Source organism: Monocercomonoides exilis (assembly GCF_001643675.1).
Source record: "Monocercomonoides exilis strain PA203 chromosome Unknown scaffold39-1025343, whole genome shotgun sequence".
Lineage (NCBI taxonomy): Eukaryota > Preaxostyla > Oxymonadida > Polymastigidae > Monocercomonoides > Monocercomonoides exilis.
This window is the reverse complement of record NW_027150584.1, coordinates 30,001-56,147: the sequence shown is the minus strand read 5'-3', so window position 1 is coordinate 56,147 and position 26,147 is coordinate 30,001. Positions and strand designations below refer to the sequence as shown.

The 26,147-nt window shown below is 36.7% G+C and overlaps 4 protein-coding genes across 4 annotated transcripts in view; 2 read left to right on the top strand and 2 right to left on the bottom strand.

Moving 5' to 3' along the window:
* Window positions 1–120: 120 nt before the first annotated feature.
* MONOS_10546 (uncharacterized protein) lies at window positions 121–5,670 on the bottom strand (the record flags this gene model as incomplete). Its single annotated transcript, XM_067863005.1, has 1 exon — window positions 121–5,670. The coding sequence occupies one exon, from the start codon at window positions 5,668–5,670 to the stop codon at window positions 121–123; it is 5,550 nt and encodes a 1,849-aa protein (XP_067722889.1).
* Window positions 5,671–6,269: 599 nt separating this feature from the next.
* Window positions 6,270–7,883, top strand: MONOS_10547 (purine nucleoside phosphorylase). The gene is made up of 6 exons (XM_067863006.1): window positions 6,270–6,305; window positions 6,353–6,427; window positions 6,505–6,784; window positions 6,832–7,079; window positions 7,279–7,363; window positions 7,435–7,883. Exons 1-6 carry the CDS (start codon window positions 6,293–6,295, stop codon window positions 7,592–7,594), a joined length of 861 nt encoding a protein of 286 aa, XP_067722888.1. The 5' UTR covers window positions 6,270–6,292; the 3' UTR covers window positions 7,595–7,883.
* Window positions 7,884–8,596: 713 nt separating this feature from the next.
* Window positions 8,597–19,301, bottom strand: MONOS_17950 (uncharacterized protein; the record flags this gene model as incomplete). The annotated part of the gene is made up of 2 exons (XM_067870922.1): window positions 8,597–10,772; window positions 10,964–19,301. The coding sequence occupies 2 exons, from the start codon at window positions 19,299–19,301 to the stop codon at window positions 8,743–8,745; spliced, it is 10,368 nt and encodes a 3,455-aa protein (XP_067722887.1). The 3' UTR covers window positions 8,597–8,742.
* Window positions 19,302–26,049: 6,748 nt separating this feature from the next.
* MONOS_14034 (uncharacterized protein) overlaps window positions 26,050–26,147 on the top strand; it is a gene marked incomplete at both ends in the record, with an annotated part of 393 nt that continues 295 nt past the window's right edge. The window contains one exon of the mRNA XM_067866799.1: window positions 26,050–26,147. This exon is cut by the window's right edge and continues 295 nt beyond it. Within this exon, the coding sequence (XP_067722886.1) occupies window positions 26,050–26,147 (98 nt within the window).

Sequence of the window (26,147 nt, the reverse complement as noted above, 5' to 3'; positions counted from 1 at the left end):
TGCGAAAAATAATACATTTCAACTGAAAATCCAATTTTTGAATAAATGAATAAATGTCAGACACCAAAAAAGATGCAACACAGAGAGTAATATTTCTGTTCCATTTACAATTTTCAAAATCTACTTGGCTTCATTCTTTTTCCCTCTTTTCCTTTTCTTCCTCAGCACCATCCTCTTCCCTGTTTCAGGGTGTATAAAGCTTACCTCCACAATCTCCTTCTCTTCTCTGTTTTGCTCCTGCTGCTGCCGTTGGATGTGCTCGATCTCTGAGCCGAGCCCCAAGCGCACCAAGTCAGCGCGGGTCAGCGTTGTCGGGTAGGAAGGCAGAGACACAGGAGTCGATACTTGCATGTGCTGCGGGCTGAACGAGGTGACATCCTGATGAGCCTCTTCCTTCGCAAAATACATCGAAGAGCTGGAAGAGCGAGAAGAGCGGGGAGAAAGGGAAGAGCGTGGAGAAAGAGAAGAATCTGATTCTTGTGGAGAAGAAAGAGAAGAGGACGTGTTTAGCGATGACTTGCGCACAGGGCGCGGAGAGGCATAGCGCACCTGGTTCAGAGGCGAGTGGAGGCTGTTTGTGGTGTTTTGGAGAGGAGAATGGATCGAAAGAAAGGTCGATGTGGTGCTGAGCGGATGTGTTGACTGTGTCGAGGAAAGAGAAGAAGACAAACCGTTTGTGTTGGTCAGCGGAGAAGAAAAGTGTGCTTTGTTTTGAGACTGCGAAAGAGGAGATGCACGGAGGAAGGGAGATTGGCTGGGGTTGACGCTATTTGAGCTGAGAGTGGACGAAGCAATGGGGAACTTTGAGGAAGCAGTGACGGGTGAGGACGAAAAGGAGTTTGGCTCAAATTCTATCGAGTTCACCTGATTTGAGTGGTATGTCAGAGAAGAAAGAGTTGATTCAGGAACTGAAGGGGAAGGGACAGATGAGGAAGAAGAAGAAGAAGATGATGATGACGATGATGAAGCAGAAGAGTTGGAAGGGCGAGTTAAGATTGATCGGTGTGGAGGCGAATCTTCGATTGAAGTGCGAAGGATTTCAGGGGAGAGATGATGACGAAGTGGATGAAGTGCATGAGAAGAAGAGGAGGAGGAGGAAGAAGAAGAGAATCCATCAATTGGAGAAATTTGATGAGAGGAAGGAAAATGAGATGATGATACTGAAGATGACTGAATTGAAGATTCCGCTGCTTGAGGAGAAGAAGAAGATGATGAAATGTAATCACCTTCATCTGGATGTGAGTAGCGATACGGTTTATGCTCTGGTGTAGAAAGAGAAGAAGAAGAAGAGGAGGAGGAGGAAGAAGTTGATCGACTTTGAGGAGTGGAGTGATAAAGCGGGGGCTCAGAGATTGAAGCATTCAACAAGGAAATTTTGTGAGTTGGTGTGTTTAATGAAGAAGATTCCTGCTGAATGTTGTCTGGCTGATAGGAAAAGGACGAAGCGAAGGAAGAATTTGATAAAAAGGACGAGTTGTTAGGGGAAGAAGGAGAAACTGAGCGATGCGGAGAGGAAGAAGCTGATGATCCATGCGAAGGTGTGGAAGAAGAGGAAGAGGAAGAGGAAGAGGAAGAGGAAGAGGAAGAGGAAGAGGAAGAAGAAGTGAATGAATGCGAAGGAGTTGAAGCAGACAAAGCTGGATTTTGGGAGATGTTGAGTGACATGGTGACTGGCGCCTGGTGGGAGCGGGCGATGAGTTCGTGATTCAAGTTGAGAAGAGGAATGGCTGGGTATTTGCGCTGGGAAGGCTGCTTGGTGTGTTGAGGAGAGGTTTCTGTTTGATCGGGAAAGGACTGCTGATATGGCTTTTCTGAAGAGAGAGAGGGGTTTATTTGTTCTGGGAAAATTGGTTTTGATTGATTTGAGGGCTGAATTGGATAAGAAGAAGGAGGAATTGTGGAGGAAGAGGAAGAGGTAGATAAATAATTTGATGAGGACGAGTTAGGGGCAGTGCGCATAGCATCGTTTGAAGAAGATTGGAAAGACATTTGTTCAGAACATTGAGAAGGGTTATGATTTCTTGCTGATTGTTGATCTGCAACAGAAAAGTTGTTCTGTTTGTCTGTTTCATTAAAAGGTTGATGTGGTTGAGTGTGTTTGTCATTCATTGAAGAAATTGAGTCTGAAGCTGAAAAGGAAGGAGAGAGTTTCGAAGTTGAATGAAAAGTATTCGAAGAAGAAGAAGAAGAAGAAGAAGAGGAGGAGGAAGAAGATGAAGAACGAGAGGAATTGGATGAATGTGCAGCGAAAGAAGAAACTGATTCGTTTTGTCGAGAATCCAATGAATGAATACGAGACTGCTCAGGCAATTGCTGAGATGATGTGATGTTGCTTGAAACAGAAGATGTGGAAGAGCGGAGAGAAGAAGGAATCGAACTGAACAGAGTCGGATGGGTTGGGAACATCGGGCTTTCTTCTTGGCGCGGTGGGCGGCGGAGAAGAGAGGAAGAGGAAGAGGAAGAGGAGGAGGAGGAGGAAGATGAAGAAGAAAGAGGACGAGGAAGAGGTGTTGAAGAAGTAGGAATGACAGAAGAAGAAGAAGAAGATGAAGAAGGAAACAGTGACGATGAATGTGAAGATGACGTGGATGAAGATAAATGTGTTCCATTTATTGGCTTGTCTTCTTTCGTCATTGAAAATGAACTTCTATCAGCAATCCTTTCTGTGCTATTTCTAACATCAGCATCGAATTGCGGCCTTTCATTCAGCGCAGCATAAGGCTGAGTGAGTTGAGGAGGGCGTCTTTGAAAGGGAGAGGACTGAAGAGGAGGAGGAGTGACAAGACGAGAAGGATGAGAAGAACGAATCAAAGGCTGCTCTTCGGATTTGCGAAGATTGATGTCGGGTTTCAGTGAAGATGGAATGGAAGAAGAAGGAAAAGAAGAAGAAGAAGAAGGCGAAGAAGAAGCAGACAATGAATGGAAGGGTCTGTTCTGGCTGAACATCGACATCTTCGTGCTCTGCTGATAGCTTGGCGGTTCGAGAGACTGTCTGAATGAATGCTGCTGCTGTTGTTTTTGATATTGCTGCATCATCAGAAACTGTTGTTGGTTATTATTGTTATTATTCATTTGTGAATGAATCATTTCTCTTGCTGATTGGCTTCGGAATGAAGGATCAGCCTGAGCAGATGGGGTGGAGGATGAGAACGCTGATGGAGAAGAAGAAGAAGGAGAAAGAGAAGAAGAAGGAACTGCACCAAATGAACGAGTGGATGTCTGAGCTTTTGAGTCTGATGATGTGAAAGAAGAGGAAGATGAAGGAGAAGGAAGAGAAGAAGAAGAAGAAGATGATGATGATGATCTTGAATGAGAAGGTGATTGATATTTCTGAGGTGAGATATCAACTCCATTTTTGAGTGCCAATTGTCTGATTGAAGGCTTTTTTGGTGATTTGTGCTGAGGCCTTCGAATCGGCGAAGGAGAAAACGGAGAAATAGAACGAAACTTTGTATTGTTTTTCTTAGGGGACGGAGAATTACGCTTGTCAGAAGAGCGCATGGAAGAAGAAGTGGAAGAAGAACGCATATAATTTGGCTGAGAAGAGTGACGATGGAGTGATTTGTGAGGAGAGGAGGAGGAGGAAGAAGAAGGAGAAGAAATGGAAGAAGAAGATGAAGAAGCTGGTGTTCTTGTTGATTTTGCAGAGGGTGGAGAAAAAGAAGGGTTGGAAGAAAGGAACTTTTCAAAGACGGAACGGAAGAAAGAAGGCGAAGGCATTTTCATCTTCATCTTCGAAGGAGATTTGGATTTCTTCGCTTTCCCTTCGTCATTCACAAAAGAAGAAGAAGAATATGAAGAAGAAGAATGCAATGGAGATTTCGTCAATTTCAATGGGAAATTGAACTTTCCCATGTTTTCATCTGCTTTTTGACGAGTAAAACTCGAACGTGTGTCAAAAATATCAGCTTCTTTTGCATTTTGTTTGCTTAAAACGGGACCATAGTTTTTATTAGCATTATTATTTGTATCAACATTATTATTAAACATCTCTTTTCCTTCTCTTGGCCCAAATTCTTTGTTTATTGCATGTTCAAACGCTTTCTCTTCGCTGCTTTCTCCTTCTCTTTCTGTTTTCCCATCAACATTTCCATTTCTCACTGAAAAAAAGTGATCTTTTTCTTCATTGAATTCAACCTCTCTTCTTCTCATTCTTTGCGAAGGTGATTGATCTTGTTCAAAAAACCCGAATTTTGTGTCTTCTTTGGCATCTTTCAAGTTTGATTGAGAAGAAGAAGAAGAAGAAGAAGAAGAAGAAGAAGAAGAAGAGTTGAAGAGAAAAGAAGACATCTGAGGTTGTAAAAGGGGTAGAGAGAGAAGATAAGGAGGAATTTGAAATGTTGAAGGTGTGTTAGAAGAAGAAGAAGATTGAGAAGGAGAAAGAGAAGAAGAAGAAGAAGGTGATGATGATGATGATGAATTTGATGAATTTGATGTGAAAACAGGAGATGGTGTGGAAGTGGAAAGAGGAAATGAAATGAGAGGATGAACAGCAGAAAGAACATGTGAAGGAGAAGTTGAAATGGAAGAAGAAGAAGAAGAGGAGGAAGAGGAGGAAGGTGAAGAAGAAACAGAAGAAGAAGGGAAAGAAGAAAGTGGAGAAGCAGAAGAAGCAGAAGAAGGAGAAGCAGAGAAAGGAATTTGAATTTGAGAAAATTTGTTCGAGATAACTGCAAGTTCAGATGGCTGAGTATTTTGAGATGATTCTGACTCAAAAATTTTGCTTGCTTGTTGTTGTGGTTCTGATGGGGCATTGAACATCTTCTCTTCTTCTTTCTGAGAGATTGGAAGTGCATCAACAGAAAGAGGCGGAGGAGGAGGAAGAAAAGAAAGAGAAGGAGGAATTTGAGCAGAAGTCGTATCAATTGATTGAAGTGAATAAGAAGAATAAGAAGAATTAGACGAAGAAGATGGGGTTGCGAAGGGCTCTGTGAAAACAGGCTCTGTTTTGTGGGTGAGAGGAGGAGAAACATCTCTTAGCAATGCTGCTTGTGATGATATCTCTCTTTTGGGCTCGGGTGTGGCAGTCTGCGAAGCTGTGGGCAATTCAATTGGCTTCGACACCAAAGCTAATGGGGATGAAGGAGGAGGTACAGAAGAAGAGCTACTTTCAGTTGCAGTCTGAGTTGAAGAAGAAAGTGGTTCAGCTGTTTTGCTTTCTATTACGGTTTCTGGTTCGGTTTCTTCTTTGGCCTGCTTGGCAGAAGTTGTTGGAGATGAAGAAAGAGAAGACGTGTCTGATGATGATGCTGAAGAAATAGGTGAAGATGATAAAAAGTCGAAACGAACTCGATTATCCAAAGCATTCAGATGGCTTGCCTTGCTTTGCAAATTGCTTGTAAGAGGCGGAGGAGGCGGAAGGTGAAAGAAGGGAGGAAAAATAGGCGGGGAAGGAGGAGGCGGTAGTTCATTCAAAGAAAATGGCGGAGCAGAAACTGGAGAAGAAGTTTGATTTTTCAAGCTTGAAAGGGAGGAATGCGACTCCATGCTACTTTCTTGATTTTCTTTGTAAGCGAAAGAACTGTTGTTCTGTTCTGGAGACTTTGATTGTTCTTCATTTATGCTTTTCACATTCTTTTCAATTGTGTTGTCGTCTAACTTTTGTTGATTTTCAACGCGAATGCTAAAGTAACCATCATGCGCTATTGAAGCAGATGAAGTTACAGGCATAAAAGAATCATTTGAGGATGAAGTTGAAAGTGATGAAGAGGGAGATAATCTTATGTTTTTGGTAAGATTTTGCATTGAATCGGATGATTCCGAAATATTTTCGATTTCATTATATTTTTTTTGAGGTGCACATTGGTAACTTGATTCTTGTGGCGAGCTTTTGCTCAAATCATCTAATCCAGAACATTTTTCTGTATTTTGCACTTTTTTTTCATTCCTTTTATCATGCATTTTTTCTGCAATCTTTGCTTCATTAAAAGATGGTGAATTTTTTAGTATCCTGTTTCCAAAAAAAGAATTAATTACTTATTTATTCAATAATTATTAAAACATACGCTTTGATATTCGCAAGAGCATTTTCATACTGCTCAATTGTATCTTTAAAACTACTAGTCTTTGTCTTTGTTTGCGAAATAATGTCTGTGCGTCCGTTTAATGAAGTTGCCATTTCAAAAATAGCAATAATTAATATTTTTGATTGAAAAATTTTTACACTTATGGTTAATAATTTCGAATATTTCGAAAAAGAAGTTGCAAAAGTGAGTTACTGTTTTGGAATGCGAAAAAGATATCATATTAATAAATAATTATAACCCATTATAACATAATATTGAAGTTGAAGATGTCGATCCAAGGTTTCATTTTCAATTTCATTTTTTGCGCATTTATTTCAAATCAATAGTTCCAACCGAAGCACAGGTAATCGAAGCAGCAGGTTTTATTAAATCGAAAAATCCAGATTTCAAGGCTTCAATTGGTTCGATATAATTTTAATTGAACAATTTTTTTCATTCTTAACTTTACAATTTATTTCTGTGCGCCTTTAAATGTTAGCTGTTGTTTTGGGAAGTGGATTTGGAGAAATTGGAGATCACATGGATGTTTCTCCTTCGCCAATGATAATTCCTTTCACAACAATTCCGAATTTTTTGAAATGCACAGTTGAAGGACACTTAGGAAACCTTATTTTAGCTTCTCTTGGAGGTGTTCCAATTTTCTGCATGCAAGGACGCTTCCATTTTTATGAAGGATATTCAATGCAGCAAATTACTTTTTATGTTCGAGTCCTTGCAAAATTGGGAGTGAAAGGAATCGTTTTTACAAATGCAGCAGGGTTTGATTTTTGTTTTGTTTTGATGTTGGTTTTAAATGAAAATTTAGTTGCCTTGTTCCTGGATGGAATCTTGGAGAAATTTCACTAATAACCGATCATATTAATTTCATGGGATCAAATCCTCTCATTGGTCCAAATCTTGATATGTTTCCACCTTTCTCAACAAGATTTCCAGATATGTCAAATTGTTATGATAAAGAAATGAGAGAGATGATTCGAAAAGGAGCAGAGGATATTGGCGTCAAGCTTAAGGAAGGAGTTTATTTTGGAATGGCTGGCCCTGCGTATGAAAGCGGTATGGAAAGAATGGAGGCTCCTTGTTCGTTGCTTTCAGTTAATTCTATGAATGATTTTGAAGCATTGAGAGAGAATGTGCAAAAGTGATTTATTTGATTTATTTATTTTTAGATTATATTTTTGGTTGAAATAGATCGATGGAATTCAAGCTTTTCATTTGAATTTTTTGTGCTCATTTTATAAATGAATTTTGATAGATGCTGAAAAGAAAATGATGCAGATATCAGGCGCCCAAGTTGTGGGAATGTCAACAGTTCCAGAAGTGATTGTTGCACGTCATTCGTATGTGTTTTTTATTTGAAGGCTATCATTTAATATCAATTTTATTATTATTATTATTATTATTTTTATAGCGGTATTCGATGTGCTTGCTTGAGCGTTGTGACAGATATGTGCACTCCGGAAGCCACTCCAACACATGAAGAAATTCTGGAAGTCAGCCATAAAGCTGCTGCAACAGTTGGAAAAGTTCTTGAACACACATTGCCAATGCTGATCAAAATTATAAACTGAATTGAAATTTAAATTTTTTCAATTTATTTGAGAAGATTTATAATCTTGAAGAGTTCTTATTTTTGAAAGGGATTTTACTGTTCAGTTTTTTATTTTAATTTCTATATTAATTTTCGTCTCTAGAAATTATTATTTACAAGCAATCGCGAATTGCAATTAAAATATTTCATGAGTCTTTTAGAATTAATTCTAAAGATTAAATGCCAAATAATGATTTTGAATTGAAAAAGAAATGAAAAGAAGGTTCTGGCATTCACCACAAAAATAAATAAATAAATAAATAAATAAATAAATAAATGAAATAATAAAAAATTAAAAAAAAATAAAAAAAAAAAAGAAGATTTTTGAATTTCACCAAAATTGAAAATAAAATTTTATGAAAGTTTCCTCAAACAATCGACAGATAAAAACTTATGTGCACGAAATGTTATCATCATAGCTGCAACATATAACAATTTTGTTTCCTGTCGTATCCTGTGCATTGATCAATCACAATATTACGTTCAGAATTTGATATTATATTAAAAGATGTGAACAGCAATAACCAATTTTAAAATTTTATGATCAAATATATAATAAAACTTTTACAGATAGAAAAATTTGAATATCATGACTACAGATGAATATTGAGGTTTATTATTTTATGGCGTGCATTAAAATCCCGAATGTAATCTAAAAACATACTAAAGAGCGCTCTTGATAATTTTCTCTTCAAATTATGACGATAAAGTTTTTTTTATTGCGAAGTGCTTGTGATTTGGTGATAACAAGTTGCAAATTGGATAAAGGCGATTTGTTTTTATTTTATTTTTTGTTCATGTTTCTGAGACAGCAACTTCAAATTCTTTGCATGAATTTACACGTGTGTTTATTTTGTTTAAAGATGGAGTGACAAAATGAAAATGATGATCATTGGGTTGAGTCTCCGTTGTGGACAACCGCTATTTATTTTATTTAAAAAATTTTCTTTCTTTCTTTTTTTTTCTTTTTCATTTCATTTCATTTTTTTTTTTTTTGTTTTGGAATTATGCTATATCCATTCCATGTTTTTGTATATTCAGAAAACGATCGATCCAACCCCATTGTAAAGATTGAGAATCGTCTTAGCATGTTTTCTTCATATTCTTGTGTAATGCTAATGTCTTCTTTCACAAATGCATGCGAGTCAAAAGTGATTTTTCATCATCCTCAATCTGGTGATGGTCAACGGATCTTTTTGCATGGCTGACTCCGCTTGAACTGCATTTGGCATAGTATTGCGTGTCTTGCTCGAAGTCGATTGCATCTGCAACAGTCAAGATTGCCATTCCCTTTGGAAAGTGAGATATGAACCCCCTCTTAAGATTGACCAGACTTGGTCTGCCAGAGGGATTGTGGGAAAGACAGGCCTTTATTGTTTTTTCTTCATTTCCCTCCTCCACGGAAGACATATCAGGCCTTTCTCCTTTCACAATCTTCTGTCCGGCAACTTCCGCTTCGTATTCTCCAAATGGGATCTGAAGTGTCAAGCACTCCCACAGCATCATCCCAATCGAAAATGAAACTGCTTCCTTTGTTGCCATCATCTTCTTGTTGATCAGTAATTCAGGCGCCTTCCACCTCAGGCACTCTTTTTTGAAATCATCCTCATCCTCAAAGGCAGATGAGGGCAGGGAATCATCATCATCATCATCACTGGCAGATGTTACAACAGTTGATGAAGAGATGGAAGAGGTATCTGAGTCTGATGAGCAATCAGAGTGAAGAGCGATACAGATGACCATGTGCTCTGAGAACAGAATGATATGAGGACTCAGATTTGCCAAAGAAGATAATTCATTTTCCATTTCATCAAATGAGTGAAGCGCGAGATTAGCCACCCAGAACAGGATCTGGGCAGCTGTCATCTCCCTTTCTTGAAGACTTCCAATTGCCATCTCCTTTGTCTTATTCCTTCCATGAAGCAGCATGAACAGCGAATCCCTCAAGTCCACAATCAGCTTCTCATGAGGTGATGAGCATGCCATTGCATCCACCAAGTTCGACATCGACGAGGTTGTCGGACACAGATCCTCTCCCCGAACAAAAGTGGAATCTGAATCAGTCGTTGAAGTGGTTGAAGTGGATGAGATGGATGGTGATGGTGTTCGCTTTCTGGCCTCTTCCTCCTCCTCTTCTTTCTCATCCACCTTCTCCAGCATCCATTCAGGAATCTTGTCTGAGTCTTGGCCAAAAATGTATTCTGTGGAGCCACTCTCGGACAGAAGATGCTCAGATGACTCTGAATGTCCCAAGCTATTCTCAAACGCCCTCTTCTTTATCCTCTCTTCATTCTTCTTCTCAGCCTCCCTCTCAGCCCTCCTCCACTGCGCCTCAGGCGACATCTCCATCGTCACCATCTCAAACACCTTCGGATCCTTCTTCACTGTATCTTCCACAATTATCTCCAACTCCTTTGTTCGTCTTTTTTGTTTTCTCCATCGAACGGTGACAATAATTGAAACAACAAGAACAATCAAGAACAGAACAACAAATATTACTGCAATTATAAGAGCCCATGATGATTTTCCTTCTTTTCCTCCTTTAACCAAATTATCATTTCCAGTCTTCGATTCTGTTTTGTTCTTCAGAATAGCAAGCTCAGTTGAAGATGGATTAATGGCATCCCCAAATAGAATGCAGCCGTACACATCTGCAGTGTCTGGCGCATCTGAAATCACAGCTGCTGGTATTTTGGAGATTGTGCTGTTCTCAGACACAAAGCCGTCTTCGTGGAAATCGTGCCTGTCGATCAGCTCCACATCGCCGATGGCTGTGATGATGCGGAAGGACAGATTGCAGGGGAGGAGCAGGGCTCCTGTGAAGGTCAGCACAGCTTCATTGCCTTCTATGTTTGTGTCGATCGCTTGGAGGGTTGGCATGAAAAACGGAGATGGCCTTTCAGCAGCCAGGCCAGACAGAGCGCATCCGTCGCTGAGGATCCAAAGAGAGGTATTGTCCTTCAATCCATCACCGCCTTTCAGGCTGACAACATCCAACAGCCCAGAATTGGTACAGATTATATTTCTTCTGGAGGAAGGATACTTATTGATTTGCTTCCTGATATCCGTGAAATTTACAGCTTGCAAGGAGACACAACCTCCATTTACGCTCAATCCTCCGGCATCACAAGTGGAAAAGGAAGCGTCCATGACGATTGCTGAGCAATTAATTAAATGGAGCATTGATCCATTCCAAACACAAACATCGTCAAACAGAACGCTTTCATTTTCGTTTTTTTCTCGTTGCGTGTTATTTGAGAATAAGCAAGAATCCATTATTACGTTTGTTGAATGCATAAGAGTGGCTGAAATTCCTTTTTTGAAAGAGACGAACTTTTATCAAACGTACAATTGTCAATATGCATTTTCTCATTGCTTGAAATAACCAATACAATAGCAGATGTGTCAGAAGTTACATCCACTCCAACGAAATTTGAAGATGTAACATCTAATTCTGTATCCTTTGCAATGATGCAACTCTGTTCACTTTTAACATTATCCAAATTAACTTCTTGCAACAGTAAAAAGCCACCACTTGCAGTTGCAATTGACTTGCATGCCAAATTATTAATATTCACATCTCTAAATGAACAAACTGCTGAATCAACAGAAATTAGAATGTTGACGGATGATGGCGATGAGCAATCAAATGAAGTGAAAGTGCAAATGGCCATTGCAAGAGAACAGTTTTTCGCATGAAACACTGAGCCTTGAGTGATCTGCTGAAAAGAAGAAAACGAAAACGAAATTCTCTCAATCAACACATCATTCAGTGCATCAATGATATAATCTCGTGATTTTTCCAAGGGGTCATCAAAACGAATTGTTGCTTTTTGTTTATTCAGCGATTTAAGTATCAGATTCTCCAATTCCATTTCCTTGCTGATCGTACTTTCTTCATCAATTATTAGCATTCTCAGCAAATCTCCATAAACATGATCCACTCCATATGAAACTGTTTTACAAGGCAATTTGACTGGTCCGCATTGTCTGCTATCTTCGCCTCGCATTTCTTGCCCAGATGAGACAAAAATAGTGCTTTGCTGATAAATTGTAATGAAATCCATCAAATCAGTTGGGTTGTTGTGGATTGCATCAATTCCGTAAATGGCATTTATTCGATTGTATCTTCCATCTTGAATGTCAAATTTGAATTGCGTTTCGTTTATTTGAGATTCAATATTCCGACATTCTACGAAAACATCTTTTCCCCTCCACGCGATATTTCCATCAAAGTCACATTTTATGAAGGCAAAATCAAGTTTCCCGAATAACTCTGAAAAAATGTACACTCCTCCTCCTTTTCCTTTTGTATTGGAGCATCCGCATTGCAAAATTTTGCACTGTGAAATCTTCATCGAACTCTCTTCGGTTAAGACGAAAAATCCCATTCCTCCTTTTTCTGAATCGCCTGCTTTGATCGACTCGAATACTGAATTGTTCACCTGAAGTTCAATGGACTGATTTGTTTTTACAGATAACCAACTTGGTCCATTATCCAATCTTGTTATAGTGTTAAAACTGGATCCATTGCATATTAAAGAAGCAGAATTACCATTTATTTTTGTTTCTTCTTCAAAAAAAAAGAGACTTCCTGATACTATTCTCACAGAAATAGATGTCACTTCTGAAACTAAACATTTACAATTCCATTCCAGAACGAAAATTGACTGAATCGCATTGATGTCCTGGATTAAAAGTTTATCTGCTTTGATAATTCCACTTCTAGAAATCACAAATGAATAATCCCCTGGCTGCTGTGTCGATGCATATGAAGAAAGAGCACAATTGCTAAATTGAAGCTCACCTATTTCATTCAAAATTACAGCCTTTTCTGCATTTACAAAAGAAGCCAAAGTGAAAATAGAAATTGATTCAAGAAGCAAAAAATGTTGATTCTTGATCATAGAATTCAGCTCCATATTTAGTGCAGGCTTAACTTCCTCTTCAATTTCACTTTTTTGTGATTCGATAGAGAAATTTGACAAATCAAACATGTCTCTAATGATTGTTGATCTGTCAATAATCATTTTCTTTCGCGAAGCTTCTCCACCCACTTGCATCATCCCTTTCCAAAAGCTTTCACATGGATCTGCCTCGCTTCCGCACCGCTTAACATCGCACCCAGCTGAAGATAGATAAACTGCATCAGATTGATACCAAATTAGATATCGAAATAGATCCACATCGATTGACCTTCCATCGCTTCCGGTAAATGCATTTGAGTCATCAGCAAATATCAAATAATCAAATGCAAAAGAAAGCTCTGACACAGTTTGGTTCAAGTCAGAACTAATAATGAACGCATTCTTACCCGTAAATGCGTTATTCTCTTCAAATATTGTCGAGCTAAATATAAAAGGTAATTTCTGATTTGCTGATGAGCAGTTGATGAATACAGCTCCTCCTCTTCCATTGCTCAATGAACAAGAGCACAGCTTCATCGAGCTGTTTTCAATTATCATTTTATTATCTTCACTCAATGCAACTTTCATAATTCCTCCTTCTTCACAATTCGGAGATGAAACATTCAAAAAATTGCTTTCATTGAATGTTGAAGAACACATTAATTGCAGCGGTGCCTCAGAAAATGAAAGCATTTCGACAGCACATCTCTTCAACAGAACAAAGTTGCCTATTGCAGTTATCAATGTATAGTCTAATGAAGATGAGGAGGAGGAGGAGGAGAATGAAACGTTAATCAACGAAAGATCGCTTTCAGAATTTGATGAAAACAAATTTCGATGACTAGAAGCGAAGCCAGAAGGAATTTGAAATGCTATTCGTTGAAAACTTGTTTCTGACGAGGATGAAAAAACAGCTAATGAAGATGATGAAGAAGGCAAAGACGAAGAAATTGTTGAATCCACAAAAATCGAACAATATAACAATTCATCAGATGAACGTACAGTGAATCCTGACAAGTCAAAAGCATCTGTCACCTTTGTTGATTGTATGACGTTCAGTGTCTTTTTAGAAAGCATAAAATTAATGTTCATATAACCCCTCCAGAATGAATTACAAGGATATTCTTCTGTTCCACAGCCCAATATATCAAATCCAAGATCTGAAATGATATTTTCTGATGCTTTTCTCTGGTTCAAAAGAAAAGACAAATCTATTGGAGAATCACAAAAAACGAATCCATCCATTCCTTCCATTTCAGTTGATGTTCCCATTCGGTCTCCAACGAGTGTTTCAAATCTCGATGAGCTTACGCTTTTGTTCAAATCGACGCAGGAAAGGAACACATCATTCCCGTGCTGAGCAGTATTTTTTGAAAAGATTATATTGGTGAACTGATAGTTGCAATTTGCTTCAGATAATAGATGCAAGAAAATTCCTCCTCCCCTTCCGCTTAACGTTGAAACGGAGCACAATAGAATCTTTGAGTCTTTAATACTCAATTCTCCTTCATCGCTCGTTTCACAATGCAGGAATCCTCCGTCTTTTATCACAGATTGGCATCCTTCAAAAATGCATCCTTCTGATATTTCAATCTGAGAGGCATTTATGGATTTCAAGAAATGCCCATTTCCATTTACGCTTGTCTTTACAAGAATATTTTTCAAAGACACTATGCTTCCTGCTTCACCTATCATTAATCCTTCTCCGTCACTTGAAACAGAAGTCACATTACAATTTTCCATCAAAATTCTTCCACCACTTGTGTGTGTGATCCCACTTTCTCCAGAAAATTTTAGTTTTGATAATGAAACTGAATCAAAACCGATGAATCCTCCAATCACCGACGAAATCAACATGTCAGTTTCAACGCCTAATTCATCGTCTGCTCCAAAGAGACAATTAACAACAGAGAAGCGACCAGTACTAACAAAAATCATCGAGTTAACCAAGCTTTCTGTTCCATGTTGCGGCTGGGGAAGAACAAAAATAAGCTGAGAAAGCGTGAATGTTGTTGCAGCTGTTCCTGAGTTCAAAGAAAAGCACCCAAATTCATAGATCTTCAACTCTGATCTATCTGCCCTTTCTCCTTCAATCGTGAGTGGAAGTCCATTTCTGTCAATTGTTTCATTCAGCTCATTTTCGTTGTTCAAATGAACAATCTTTTTGTTTTCGTTCAATGCATCGACTCCAATTGGAATGCTCAAACAGGGATACACTTTGCTACCGCACTCCTGAAAAGTCTCCACTCCACTTTCCACATAAATAATCTCGGTTGAAGGAGGAAACAGATAAAACAGAATTGATATATTTGCTCCTTGTGGAACTGAATCGTCAAACACCCATTTTGTGTTTGTTGCGTCATTTTCTTTTGCCGATCCTTCCCAATAAATTGCATTAACCATAACCTGAGGACTTGGACACAGCAAATACACATCTTTCCCAAGCTTTGCATCGTTTGATTCAAAGTGATTGCTTTTCATTGAGTATTTGACAGATGCCTCCGCAAATCGAAGATACATTCCTCCTCCAAAACCGTGCAATCCATCGACTGTGCAGTCCTTCACGTTATTCTTCTCAAATTCCCATTCTCCATCCCTCTTCACCTCCGCAACAATTCCTCCTCCTTTTATATTTCCATTTTCGATGCAATAACTCTTTTCTATCGAACAGTTAGCAATTGAATATTTCCTCCCTCCTCCCACAGCTCCAACAAGTAATGCGCCATTCCCGCTTCTTCTTTCAATATTCCTGAATGAAGAATTTTTCAGTTGCATTGCGGTTGTCAGTTGTGAGCGGATGACTTCACTTGAAATCATTGAACTGTCAGTTATTTGAGAATTTTCTACAGACAAAGAAGCACCAGAATCAACTCGAATTAACCCATTTTCTGCTTCTGTTGTCACATTTTGGAAGTCAATTTGAATGAATGATCCTTTTGTTCCATCTCCTCTGAAAATAAATCCAGATGTTGTTTCAAAGGCTGTGTTGCATATTTTGAGTTTATTCTGGATAATTGTACCATTTGATGCAACAAGAAAAGAATACATCAATGAAAATGATGGAACAGATATTGAGCAACCAGAAAAAGAAAGCGAGGATGCGCTGCAACTGAATAATGCTGTTCTTGTACTTGGCGAAAAAGTTGAAGGTAGTACAAAGCATATTCCAGAAATGTTAACTTCAATGCTTGTTTCAATTAGCGCGTTCCCTTCTCCCTTTCCACTAGACTCCACAAGTATCTGCGCTTCATCTTTTATAGAATCAATGTAAAGTGCTTGCGAATCCAGATTTAATCTATCTTTGAACGAGAATGTTGGAAGAAGGCGTATTAGCGCTTTAGATGCACCAAAGCGATATGCTCCTGCATATAAAATTGTTTGGCACGAATAATCTTCAAATCCACAAAGGAAGTCATCAATTCCGTTTTCACCTCCGACAAAGCATGAACCCGAAAAATTCCTCAAGAGAAGAACGAGAGGTATCATATAATTGGTATTTCCATTCTCCACTCCGCTAAGCTCATCTAAATCAGGTGTTTCACTTGTTTCAACATCAAATGTGAAATTCATAGTCTTTTTTGTCACTTTGCTTGACAGAGAATCTGCTCTTAAAAATATATTCTTCCCTTTCCATGCAACACATGATTCAAATGATATGTTGCAAAACTGGAAGCGTGAAGATGTTCCAATGAAATCAAGATACATGCCCCCACCTAACCCTCTTCCAAATGATTCATCATCTGGAACTCTGCATGAATTGAATGATGAATCATTCACTTCAACAAAAGCGCCATCTGCAATGCTCCCAAGAAGTGCTCCTCCAGCTCCTTCCTTTGCTGTTGCAAAACATTCTGAAAATGTGCAGTTGCTAATGATGAGTTTTGCAGAGGTTAATAGATTTTCAACTTCAATGCACGATCCATTACCTTGCATATGATTGACATTTTCAAATGAGCAGCTCATGAAACTTGCCAAATCAGTAACTTGAATTACAATCAATGGAGTAGTTGTTGATATCGCTATTTCAGATGAGATGGATCCAATGTACATTTGACTCGCAAAAAATGTTCCTCCTTCAATCAAAATCAGAGAATAAGTCAATCCATTTCCTTCTCTCAATTCAAGTGAACAGTTAAAGAAAGAAAGTGATTTATTCGAAGAAACAAGCCAAGATCTTGTTTCATTCAAAGAAGGTGGAAGTGAAAAGGTGAGATTCATGAGGGGCAACTCAATGGATGAGTGCAATAACGAAGCTTGGTCAACTGATTTCTCATCAAAAATAGATAATTTCGTTCCACATGAATTGCCTTTAATGATAAGTGATGGAAGTGATGAAAAAGGTGGAGAAGATGTTAATGAAATGTCAAATGCCATGTGAATTGAAGCCTCACTTAATATTGTGATTGTATTATGTTCTGCAGGAAATGGCGTCAAACGAGTTAATATCAAATGATTAACCGTTTTACAAGGAACTTCAGAAAATCCGCATTTGCCGAAATCTCCTCCTTCCGATTCGCTTGCAAAGCCATTTGAAGTGAAGTTGTTCCATAGAAACACCACAAGTGGAATATAATATGATGTATCAGTTGTACATTTTTCGAATCCAACAAATTTTGAAAAGTCTGTGAGAGTTGGATGAAACGCAAAACTATCTTCATTTATTATAGCAGACAGGTTGTATCCATAAACAAATAAATCATTTCCTTTCTCTGCTGTGCACCCGATGAAAGAAATTTCCTTGAGAACAAAATTCTTTGCATTTTCTTCCGCATGTAAATATATTCCTCCTCCAAAAGCAGTGTTTTCTTCAGTCTTTTTTGATGCGGAGCATGATGAAAAACTGACAACGTCTTCGGCTGTTGATGTATTTCCAATACAAAAGCGACTTTGAGCATCCATTTTAATACTCAGTGCCCCACCATTCCCTCCAACGATTTTGCAATTATTAAAAGATCCCCCAATCACAGATAGGAATGCACCATCAGTTAAGGTGCATTCAAAGCAACCGCCATTGAAACCGTTTCTTTCAAAATTAGAAAGAGTGTTGTTCACAAGCTCAATTGTGCTTGCTGTTGATATTTTAAGAAAGGCATTTGTCGATGGAGTCTCCGATGAAGTTATCAAAGAATTACTCATCTTCAATGTGCTTCTGTCTTTCACTTCAAAAAATCCACATTCTGCTGTTGTACTGACTGCTTCAGCTGTAATACGATTAAATTCCCCAATTACACCAATTCCAGCAAGTGATATTAATGGTTGGCTTTCCAAAGAAAATGATGAACACACTAAATTTGTGGCGATTATCATCCCATTCGTAGCGGCAAAAGGTGCAAATTCAATAGAAGTTATTCCTGTTATTGGCTTTATCTCACATGAAGTCAACCTCAAAGAAAACCCTTGGCAACACATAAATTGTTTTGTAGTCTGTGATAATGTTTCGGGAAGGAGAAAGATCACATTGATGAATTGAGTTTGTTGATTTGTTGTAATCAATGCTTGACTTGTTGGCTCGGTTGAAGGTGCGACAACGATCTCATCTCCGGCTTCCTCGCATTGAAAGCTCCAATTATACTCGTTCAGCTCAATCTCTTCTTTCCACACAAATCCTAAACGCAAAATGAGGCTTCTTGCTGAATTGTGAAAACGAACTGATGCAACCTTTTCAATTGTTGAACATGGATAATCAATAAAGCCACAGGCGTTGAAATCTCTTTCTTTCATTCCACCTACAAATGCAGGGGGAGAAAATGATTTAAGAAATGGAATTAAAGTGACTGGGATATCTTGATATCCTTGCTCATAACCCATTATATCTTCATCATTCATCCCGGTTCTGCTGAAACCTATAGACGAATTATTTATGATATCTTTTAAAGTTGGTGCGTCCACAAATAAATTTCTTCCCTTCCATGCGCTGCAATTAGAAAAAGTTAAATTTTTTAAAGAAAAATCGCATTCACTATCTTCGACAATAAGAAATATTCCACCACCCTTTCCTTTTTTCGTTGCATCCACGGGAACAGCGCATGAGCTGAATAATGCAGCTGTGGAATTCCCAATATCAAAAACATTGTCACTTCTCATCAAACAGCAAATTCCACCACCATTCCCACTCAAGCATCTACAATCGCTTAACGTAACATTGTTTATCTTGATTATTCCATCGCTCACCATTTCAGATTCAATAGCTGCTCCATTTTCTAAGTTCCTATGAATTGAGATTATCTTTGTATTCGTAAGAATAACTTCTGCAGCATCTGTTGCACGTATAAGAGGTGCATTTGAAAATGTAACAGATCTGATTTCGCAATTGACAATTGTTCCGCTTCCTCTGGTTATATCAAAAAATGGCGATGAAAATTCGTTTTGCTGAGATGTATCTGTTGTTATTTTACAGTTTTTAATGTTAAAAATTCCATTCGATGATACAGAAACAAGAGATTGAGAAGCTGATTCAGCTGCCTGAGAACTGTGGATGATTGAAAATGAATCAAGTGAGAGTTTTCCTTCTGAAAGTGAAAAAAGCGAAACATCTGAGATTTTCGAAATGATTGTTGTTTCGTCCATTTTCCCAGTTACTGCAATGTCTAATTTGCCAATATTCATTTCTTCTTCTTCGAACTGTCCTGCTGCAACGTTAATCAAATTTGGGGAAGCAGATGGATTTGTCACAAAAAAGGAATATTTGATAGTTCTACAAGCTCTTCCAGAACTTCCGCACACAGGACTGTCAATTCCATTAGAATTATTTACTGAAATAGGGTTGAAATAATTGCGCATTAAGAAACTTTTGTCTGTATTTCCAACATAAAAACGATTCTGTGCTGTTGTTAATGAGCGACAAAAAAGAACGTTTGACTCCACCAATATCGAATTCCACTTTTCCTCAGCATATATATCAGAACCAACTCCTTTTGCTTCGTTTCCTTCAAAAAAGCAAAATGCCAATTTAGAATATAATGATGTATGCGTACGAGTTGAAAAAGCCATTGCTCCTCCAACGTTATTAACTGATTTACACATAATAAAAAAACATTCAGAAAATGTTAGAGAAACATCATTTGATGCCCATATAGCTCCGCCTGCTTCATAATCTGTATTGCTTGTCTTCCCGTTAATGAATTCACAATTTTTAATATAATCTCCAATATTTGTATATCTCAACGAAATAAATCCCCCACCGCCAACTGTTTGCCCATTTGAAAGAATACAATCTTGAATTTTGCACATCGCATTACCATAGACTTCCAATGAACCACTCCATCCAGTTGTCGAACAGTCTGAAAAATTACAGCCAAAAACGGAGAAATTTGATGAATAAAAGCAAAGACAAGCACCACCTTCATGTGCCTGGCATTGAGAAAATTCACTATTTAGAATTGAACATTTTCCTGTTGAATTGTGAAAAATAGCACCTCCACGTTGAGAATCTTTCATTCCATCAAACAAGCATCCGTCAACTTCAGTAGTTGCCGAGTCCATATGACTTATCCTTTGACAAGTGTTTCTGGAAGAGCAAAGAAAAGATGAATTCGAAGCACGAAAAGAGCCTTGGCGAACTGCCATTCCAAAAACAATACCTCCCTCATATCCATTGTCTATTTTTTCCATGGTGCAACTTTCAATTAATGTGCATTGTTCACGTTGATTTTTCTGATATTTTTCTTGGCTTGTACCACATCTGCTTTTCTGTGTGATGTTTCTGAACAAGCTATTCTTCAATTCCACAACTGGAACATGGCTAGGTGAAAGGAGTGGCTCTTCTCCAATGCTTATTGAACTGATATATGACGATGAAAATACAACGTTTCCACATTTATTATAAGAACTTTTGTATGATAGAATTGAAGATATAAGAGGTTGTAGTGATTGAGAATTGATTGGATAAGAAAGGGTAATGTTTGACATAACAGTTGATGAATTTGCAACAAAAAACATGTTTCTTGAAAAAGTGTTACTCACAATTATTTGGCAAGACTCAACTTTCAAAAACGAAAAATCTGTACAAACAACACCAAACTTATCAGGCTGTTGGATAAAATCCATTTGCATCAGTTTCATTGTTGAATTCGCAAGATCAGTCTCAGTTTCAACTGCACTGTTAGAAAGTTTAGGAAATGAAAAACTGGAAACTTCTCTGCAAATGTTTGAAAATTGTTCCAAATTTTTTGACTCGTTGTGGTACAAGTTGTTCAAATTATGAAAAGGAGATTGATAATTTATCTGAATATTTTCTGTATTTCTATTTTCTGTTTCATTGGTTATTGAGGTTGCGTTCAGCCAAGTGAATAGGGCTTTAAAAATGATGATGAACAATTGAAAGGCATTTTTGGCATTGGACATAATTCTTCAACAATGAAAGAAAAGAAGAACCAAAATGTCAAATCAAATAATTTATCCCATAACAATATTATCATTTTTTTGTGACTTTTCTTAATTATATAACAATTCAAAAATGTGAGACGATATTTTTTGCTTTATAAATTTTGTTCCATTCGGAATTTTCGAACAAATTTCCCATTTTTTAAATTTTTCTAAACATTTTTGCATGGGAATGTTTGACTTGTTATGATATGAAAACAGAAAAAGTTTGAAACAAATCGTTGTTTTTTTCATAAAAGCAAGAATTTTGTCGCAAAATGGGTATGATACGACCAGTAAAAAATCCATTAATAACGATTTCTTTTTCATATTCCTATCAGATACAGATATCGCATAAAATACCGGACATCGCACAAAATACCGGACAAGATCGATATCTCAATAACAACAAGAAGAAAAATTCTGTTAAATTTCCTCTTAACATATTTCATTAATACAAACTCACGTGACATATAAGACTTTCAGGACAGCTTCATTTGTGCTCAGAAAAAATATTTATCGAATTCTCGGAGAAACTCAAAATTCTATTTCTCCGAAATTTCAATAATAACTTTTTCTGAGCACAATCGAGGAAGTAATGAAAGTTTCGTATATCAAATGAGTTTGTATTGATGAGATATATTTTGAGGAAAATTGTCAGAATTATTACTGTTGCAGTTATTGTGAAATGGATCTTGTCCGGTATTTTGTGCGATGTCCGGTATTTTATGCGATATCTGTAAATCATTAGTACAATGAAGATAAAGTCTATTTTTATCATCAATTTTGATTAAAAAAAAACTTATTATTTTTTCTCAATTTTAAATTGTGATAAAAAATTATCTTCATATTCAAGCCCTAATATCTTTGTAAATAAAGTTGAAATGAAATTTCTTTTAGGGTTAACCCTAATTCACAAAGTTCTCAAATATGAATTTGTTAATACTGTGAAAAAACCTAACAGAAAGAAGAGTTAAATAAATTGAAGGGTTTGATCAAATTTTTGAATCTCTAAAAGTTAGTTTTGATGGAAGATAATTTAACTTTTGACATTTCTTTAATGACTGAACTTTATTAATGAGTACCTTAAGCTCAGTTTCGAAACAGTTTTTGGCATTTTCAAGAAAAAAATCATTTCTGGCCGTATGATCCCCTTTTGCCATTTTGTCTCATATATGGGTGATTATTTTTGAAATCAAATTTTTTCATACATAATTTTCGGTTCAAAAACTTATCTTGAATATTTTCATATGAACGTTAAAAAGTGAAAAGGCTTATTGAAGACATTCTTATCTTTCATTAGGTGAAAACATTTGTTTTTAAAAACAATTATCATGCATCTTCTCTTTTGGATTAAAAACTTCTTTCAAAAAACAAACAATCTTTGAAAATTAACACCCCGAAAAAAGATATGATTTCAAAAATAATCACCCATATATTATTCATATTGGGTTTTGACAATCTCAGCAAATATTGTACTTTTTTGAAAAATTCCAAGATTTATTTAAAACTTTTTCTGAATTAATATAAAATCAAGTTGAACATTTTCATGTAAAAAAATAATGGTAAATCATTAAATAAAAGATTCAATGAGAGATTAGAATGATTTTATTTAAATTTGAATAACAATTTAAATTAGCAAAGTCTATAATGAACAAATTATTTTGGTCAATGCACAGGATACGACAGGAAACAAAATTGTTATATGTTGCAGCTATGATGATAACATTTCGTGCACATAAGTTTTTATCTGTCGATTGTTTGAGGAAACTTTCATAAAATTTTATTTTCAATTTTCGTGAAATTCAAAAATCTTTTTTTAAGGGTTTTTATTTGTTCGCTTTATTTCTATTGATCACAGTTTCAATGTTAGGGTTTCAACCCAAATTAACTTGTTGGGGTTGAATTATGTTGCATAAAATGCTCAATTAAAAAATATAAAATAATTTCACACTAAACAAAAAAAAAAGAAAAAATTAAATAAAATAATAAAATAAAATAAAAAAATAAAATAAAAAAATAAAATAAAAAAATAAAATAAAAATAAAGCTCTATTCAAATTGTGGACAAGTTAAATTGAATCTATTCAAAGTATGTTTGAGTGCCTACTAGTTAAATTTCAATTATCAATCATTTTATTGAGATTGTTGTTGAATATAATTGATTTCAAAAATTTAGTTCAAAACTATATTTGCAGAGAAATAATAATTTGATTCATTCCAAAATAAAAATTTCCAAACAAAAGAAAGATAAAATCATTTGGTTAATCACGACTTTAAGTAACATTCAGAAACTCGTTTTTTTTTCGGATTTTTTGTGAAAGAATGATTTAACATCAAAAAATAAAACATGCCAAGGGTGAAATTTCCATTTTTAAAAAACTTTTTTTTTCAATGAAAAAAATTAAAAATTATAATTTTTTTGTGGAAATGAACAATTTGTGTTCAAAAATTTCAAAATTCAAAGATTCGAAAAACAGAAAAATACATTATTATAATCTAAGATGTTTTCATTTCTTCATCAAAAAATAGAAATGTACAAAATTGTGGATTCCAAAAGAGATATTCATGCAATTCCCAAAATTCATAAGGATAACAATTCAACGTGGGATTGGATTTTTCATTTTTTTCAATATCAATGCCCAAAAAATGTCCAAAATGTCGGAAATCTATAAAATTGGAGAATGTTGCTAAGATTTGTCGATGGAGATGCAATGACTGCTCTTAATATCTATCCATATTAGGTGGAACTCCTTTTTTTCATTGTCGCATTGAATTGAAAACGTTGGTTTTGATACAACTGTATAAACTCATTGGACCACACATTTATCAAACAAGTCTTTGAACAAACATAAGTGAAAATTCGATTGAGTTTTAAAATTCTGTCACCAGAGCAAGTCTTTTCACTTTGGCTGTTGAAGGATTTCGAAAACTTGGAAGAATTAATTCAATTGAAGAAAGAGATGAAGCTATTCTTAGAAAAAGAAAATTTCACAAAGGGAGAAAGAAAGCTCAAATTTGGATTTATGGAATGATCGAACTGTCAGTGGATGGAGAAAAAGTCAAATGCATTCTGATAAGAGTGAAAGATCGAAAGAAAAACACTCTATTAAAAATTATTCGAGCGATTGTTATTGAGAGAACAACAATCAATATAGATGAATGGAAAGCCTATTAGTTCTTGAAAGAACTCGGATATCCTCAGAAAACAGTGTGCCATAAATGTAACTTCAAAGGTCCAACAACAGGCATATGTTCTAACATAATTGAAGGAACCTGGAGCTTATTAAGGAAAAGCTTTCCTCCAACAGGAATAAGCGATAATTTCATTGATGATTATCTTTAAAGCTTCATAAGCTAAAGAGATAAAGAATTGACATCTGGGTATTTTTTTTTGAAAAGTCACAAAATATTAATTGATCTGAAAATCAGATCAAAAATGATCAGAAAATATTGATCATTCCGTTCCCATATTATTTCTCAAATTAAATCATGTTTTGTGTTTTTTCTGTCTCTTTCAAAAATATTTTTAAAAATTGTTTATATATGATGAATATTTTTAACTTTATTATAACATTCACTTTTAGTTTATATTGTTTTCGTGTTGCTTGAATCTACGAATTGATATGTTTCTATTTCTTGATTTTCATTTCATTGGTGATATTTTTCGTTAAAATCTTTTGAATTCTGTTAAATTATATAATGCTTTTAATTGCAAGAAAATAAATAAGAAAAAATAGTTCGTTTTGGTAATTTTTTCTTGATATTTTTGATTATTGAAATATTTTTGTTTCATACGCATAGCATTCAAATCACATTCAAATAAACGTGCAAGAAAGAAAAAGATTCAGATGTTGAATTGAAAAAATGAAATAAACAAACAATTTATTTTTCGAAAAGCACTTATTCTGTAAACAAGAAAAAGAACAAGTTAATCATTTTGAGGAACAAGTTATGAATGAAAATCCTTGCTGTTTTGATTATTTATCCTTCTTATTTTCATATATTTTTCATTTCATTTTGAATCCTTTGCGTGAAGACATCCAGTTTTGTACTTTTCAATCACTTGAGAAAAGGTTTGCAATTCTAACTGATCAGTATCTCTTGTCACATGAAGATGTCATCTTTGTGCAGTTGTTGGAGCTTCCAGCAGGGGTGATGGGGTATCTGAAAAATCTTCTTGTTGCTGGTTCCGTGCAGCAGTCGTCTTTTCGCTCAAGTCCTTTGTCTTTTTTGTCTTCTTCAACTGGAGCATCACGCCGATCAACTTAACCTTTCAGGAGGTGGAAAAGCGAAGAGGAGAAGGTTGAAGGGCATAAGCCCATCATCATCCTCATTTGTATCTACAGTTGATCCTTCGGAGGCATCGGCGGTAGCTGTGTTTTACACGTCATTAGCAGCGATGGACAGCATCGAAAGACGGCTGCGGATTGTGATGCCAGAATAACTTGGGCATATGTTCTGCACATGTCGCTGTCGCTGAAGATGCTGTGGGAACATGCTGTCATGTGGCTTGCTGTGAGGTTCGTGGACATTTTGAACATACGCAATGAAAAGCTTTCGGCGATGCTTTTTGTTCCGCTGGTGGCTCCACTTCAGTCGCTTGCAATGTCTGTGGGAAAGAAGTTGGGGAGAAAGCGGATATTATCGGTGGCAGATATGAATGAGTTATTGTCGATTAACGATCAATTTTTTCCCTTCGCTGAAGATATGGCAATTGCAGTTGTTGAGGTGTGTGGAGTGAAACTGGACGATAAAATGACGGGAAGATGTGCAGCAATGTTTGAAAAGGGGAAGAGCTGAAGAACAAGAAGGAAGACTTAAAGAGGATGAAGGCGAATGCGGTGTAGAAGCTTAGCAAGACGGACGGGAAGTACGAGGGGCATGTTGTAAAGCTGGGGATGGAGAAGGAGGGGCTGGGACGGCAGATCCGGGAGCTGAAGGAGCAGCACGAGGAGGTGAAGCAGGAGATGGAAAAGCTGTACTCGGAGTTCCACATGCTGCTGCAGAAGATCCGGGACGATGAGCGTATCTCGAAGCGGACGAGCGGGCTGTCGGAGCAGTTGCAGGAGAAGTACAAGATCATCCGGATGCTGTAGAGGAAGATTCTGGAGCTGAGTAAGGAGCACAACACAAAGGTGAAGGAAGTGAAGGAGCAGCTGTTGGTGATGAATGAGAATGTGGAGTTGACTGATGTAGTGATTGAGAAGGTTAAGAAGAAGCAGATGCAGGAGAGTGTGATGGTGAGTGTGGATGACAAGCGGAC

Bases quoted from the DNA above. Each gene is read 5' to 3' on its own strand.
- MONOS_10547 (XM_067863006.1), top strand. The intron at 6,428-6,504 runs GTTCGATATAAT...TTTAAATGTTAG, and splicing joins AGATTTCAAGGCTTCAATTG to CTGTTGTTTTGGGAAGTGGA. The intron at 7,080-7,278 runs GTATGGAAAGAA...GAATTTTGATAG, and splicing joins TGGCCCTGCGTATGAAAGCG to ATGCTGAAAAGAAAATGATG.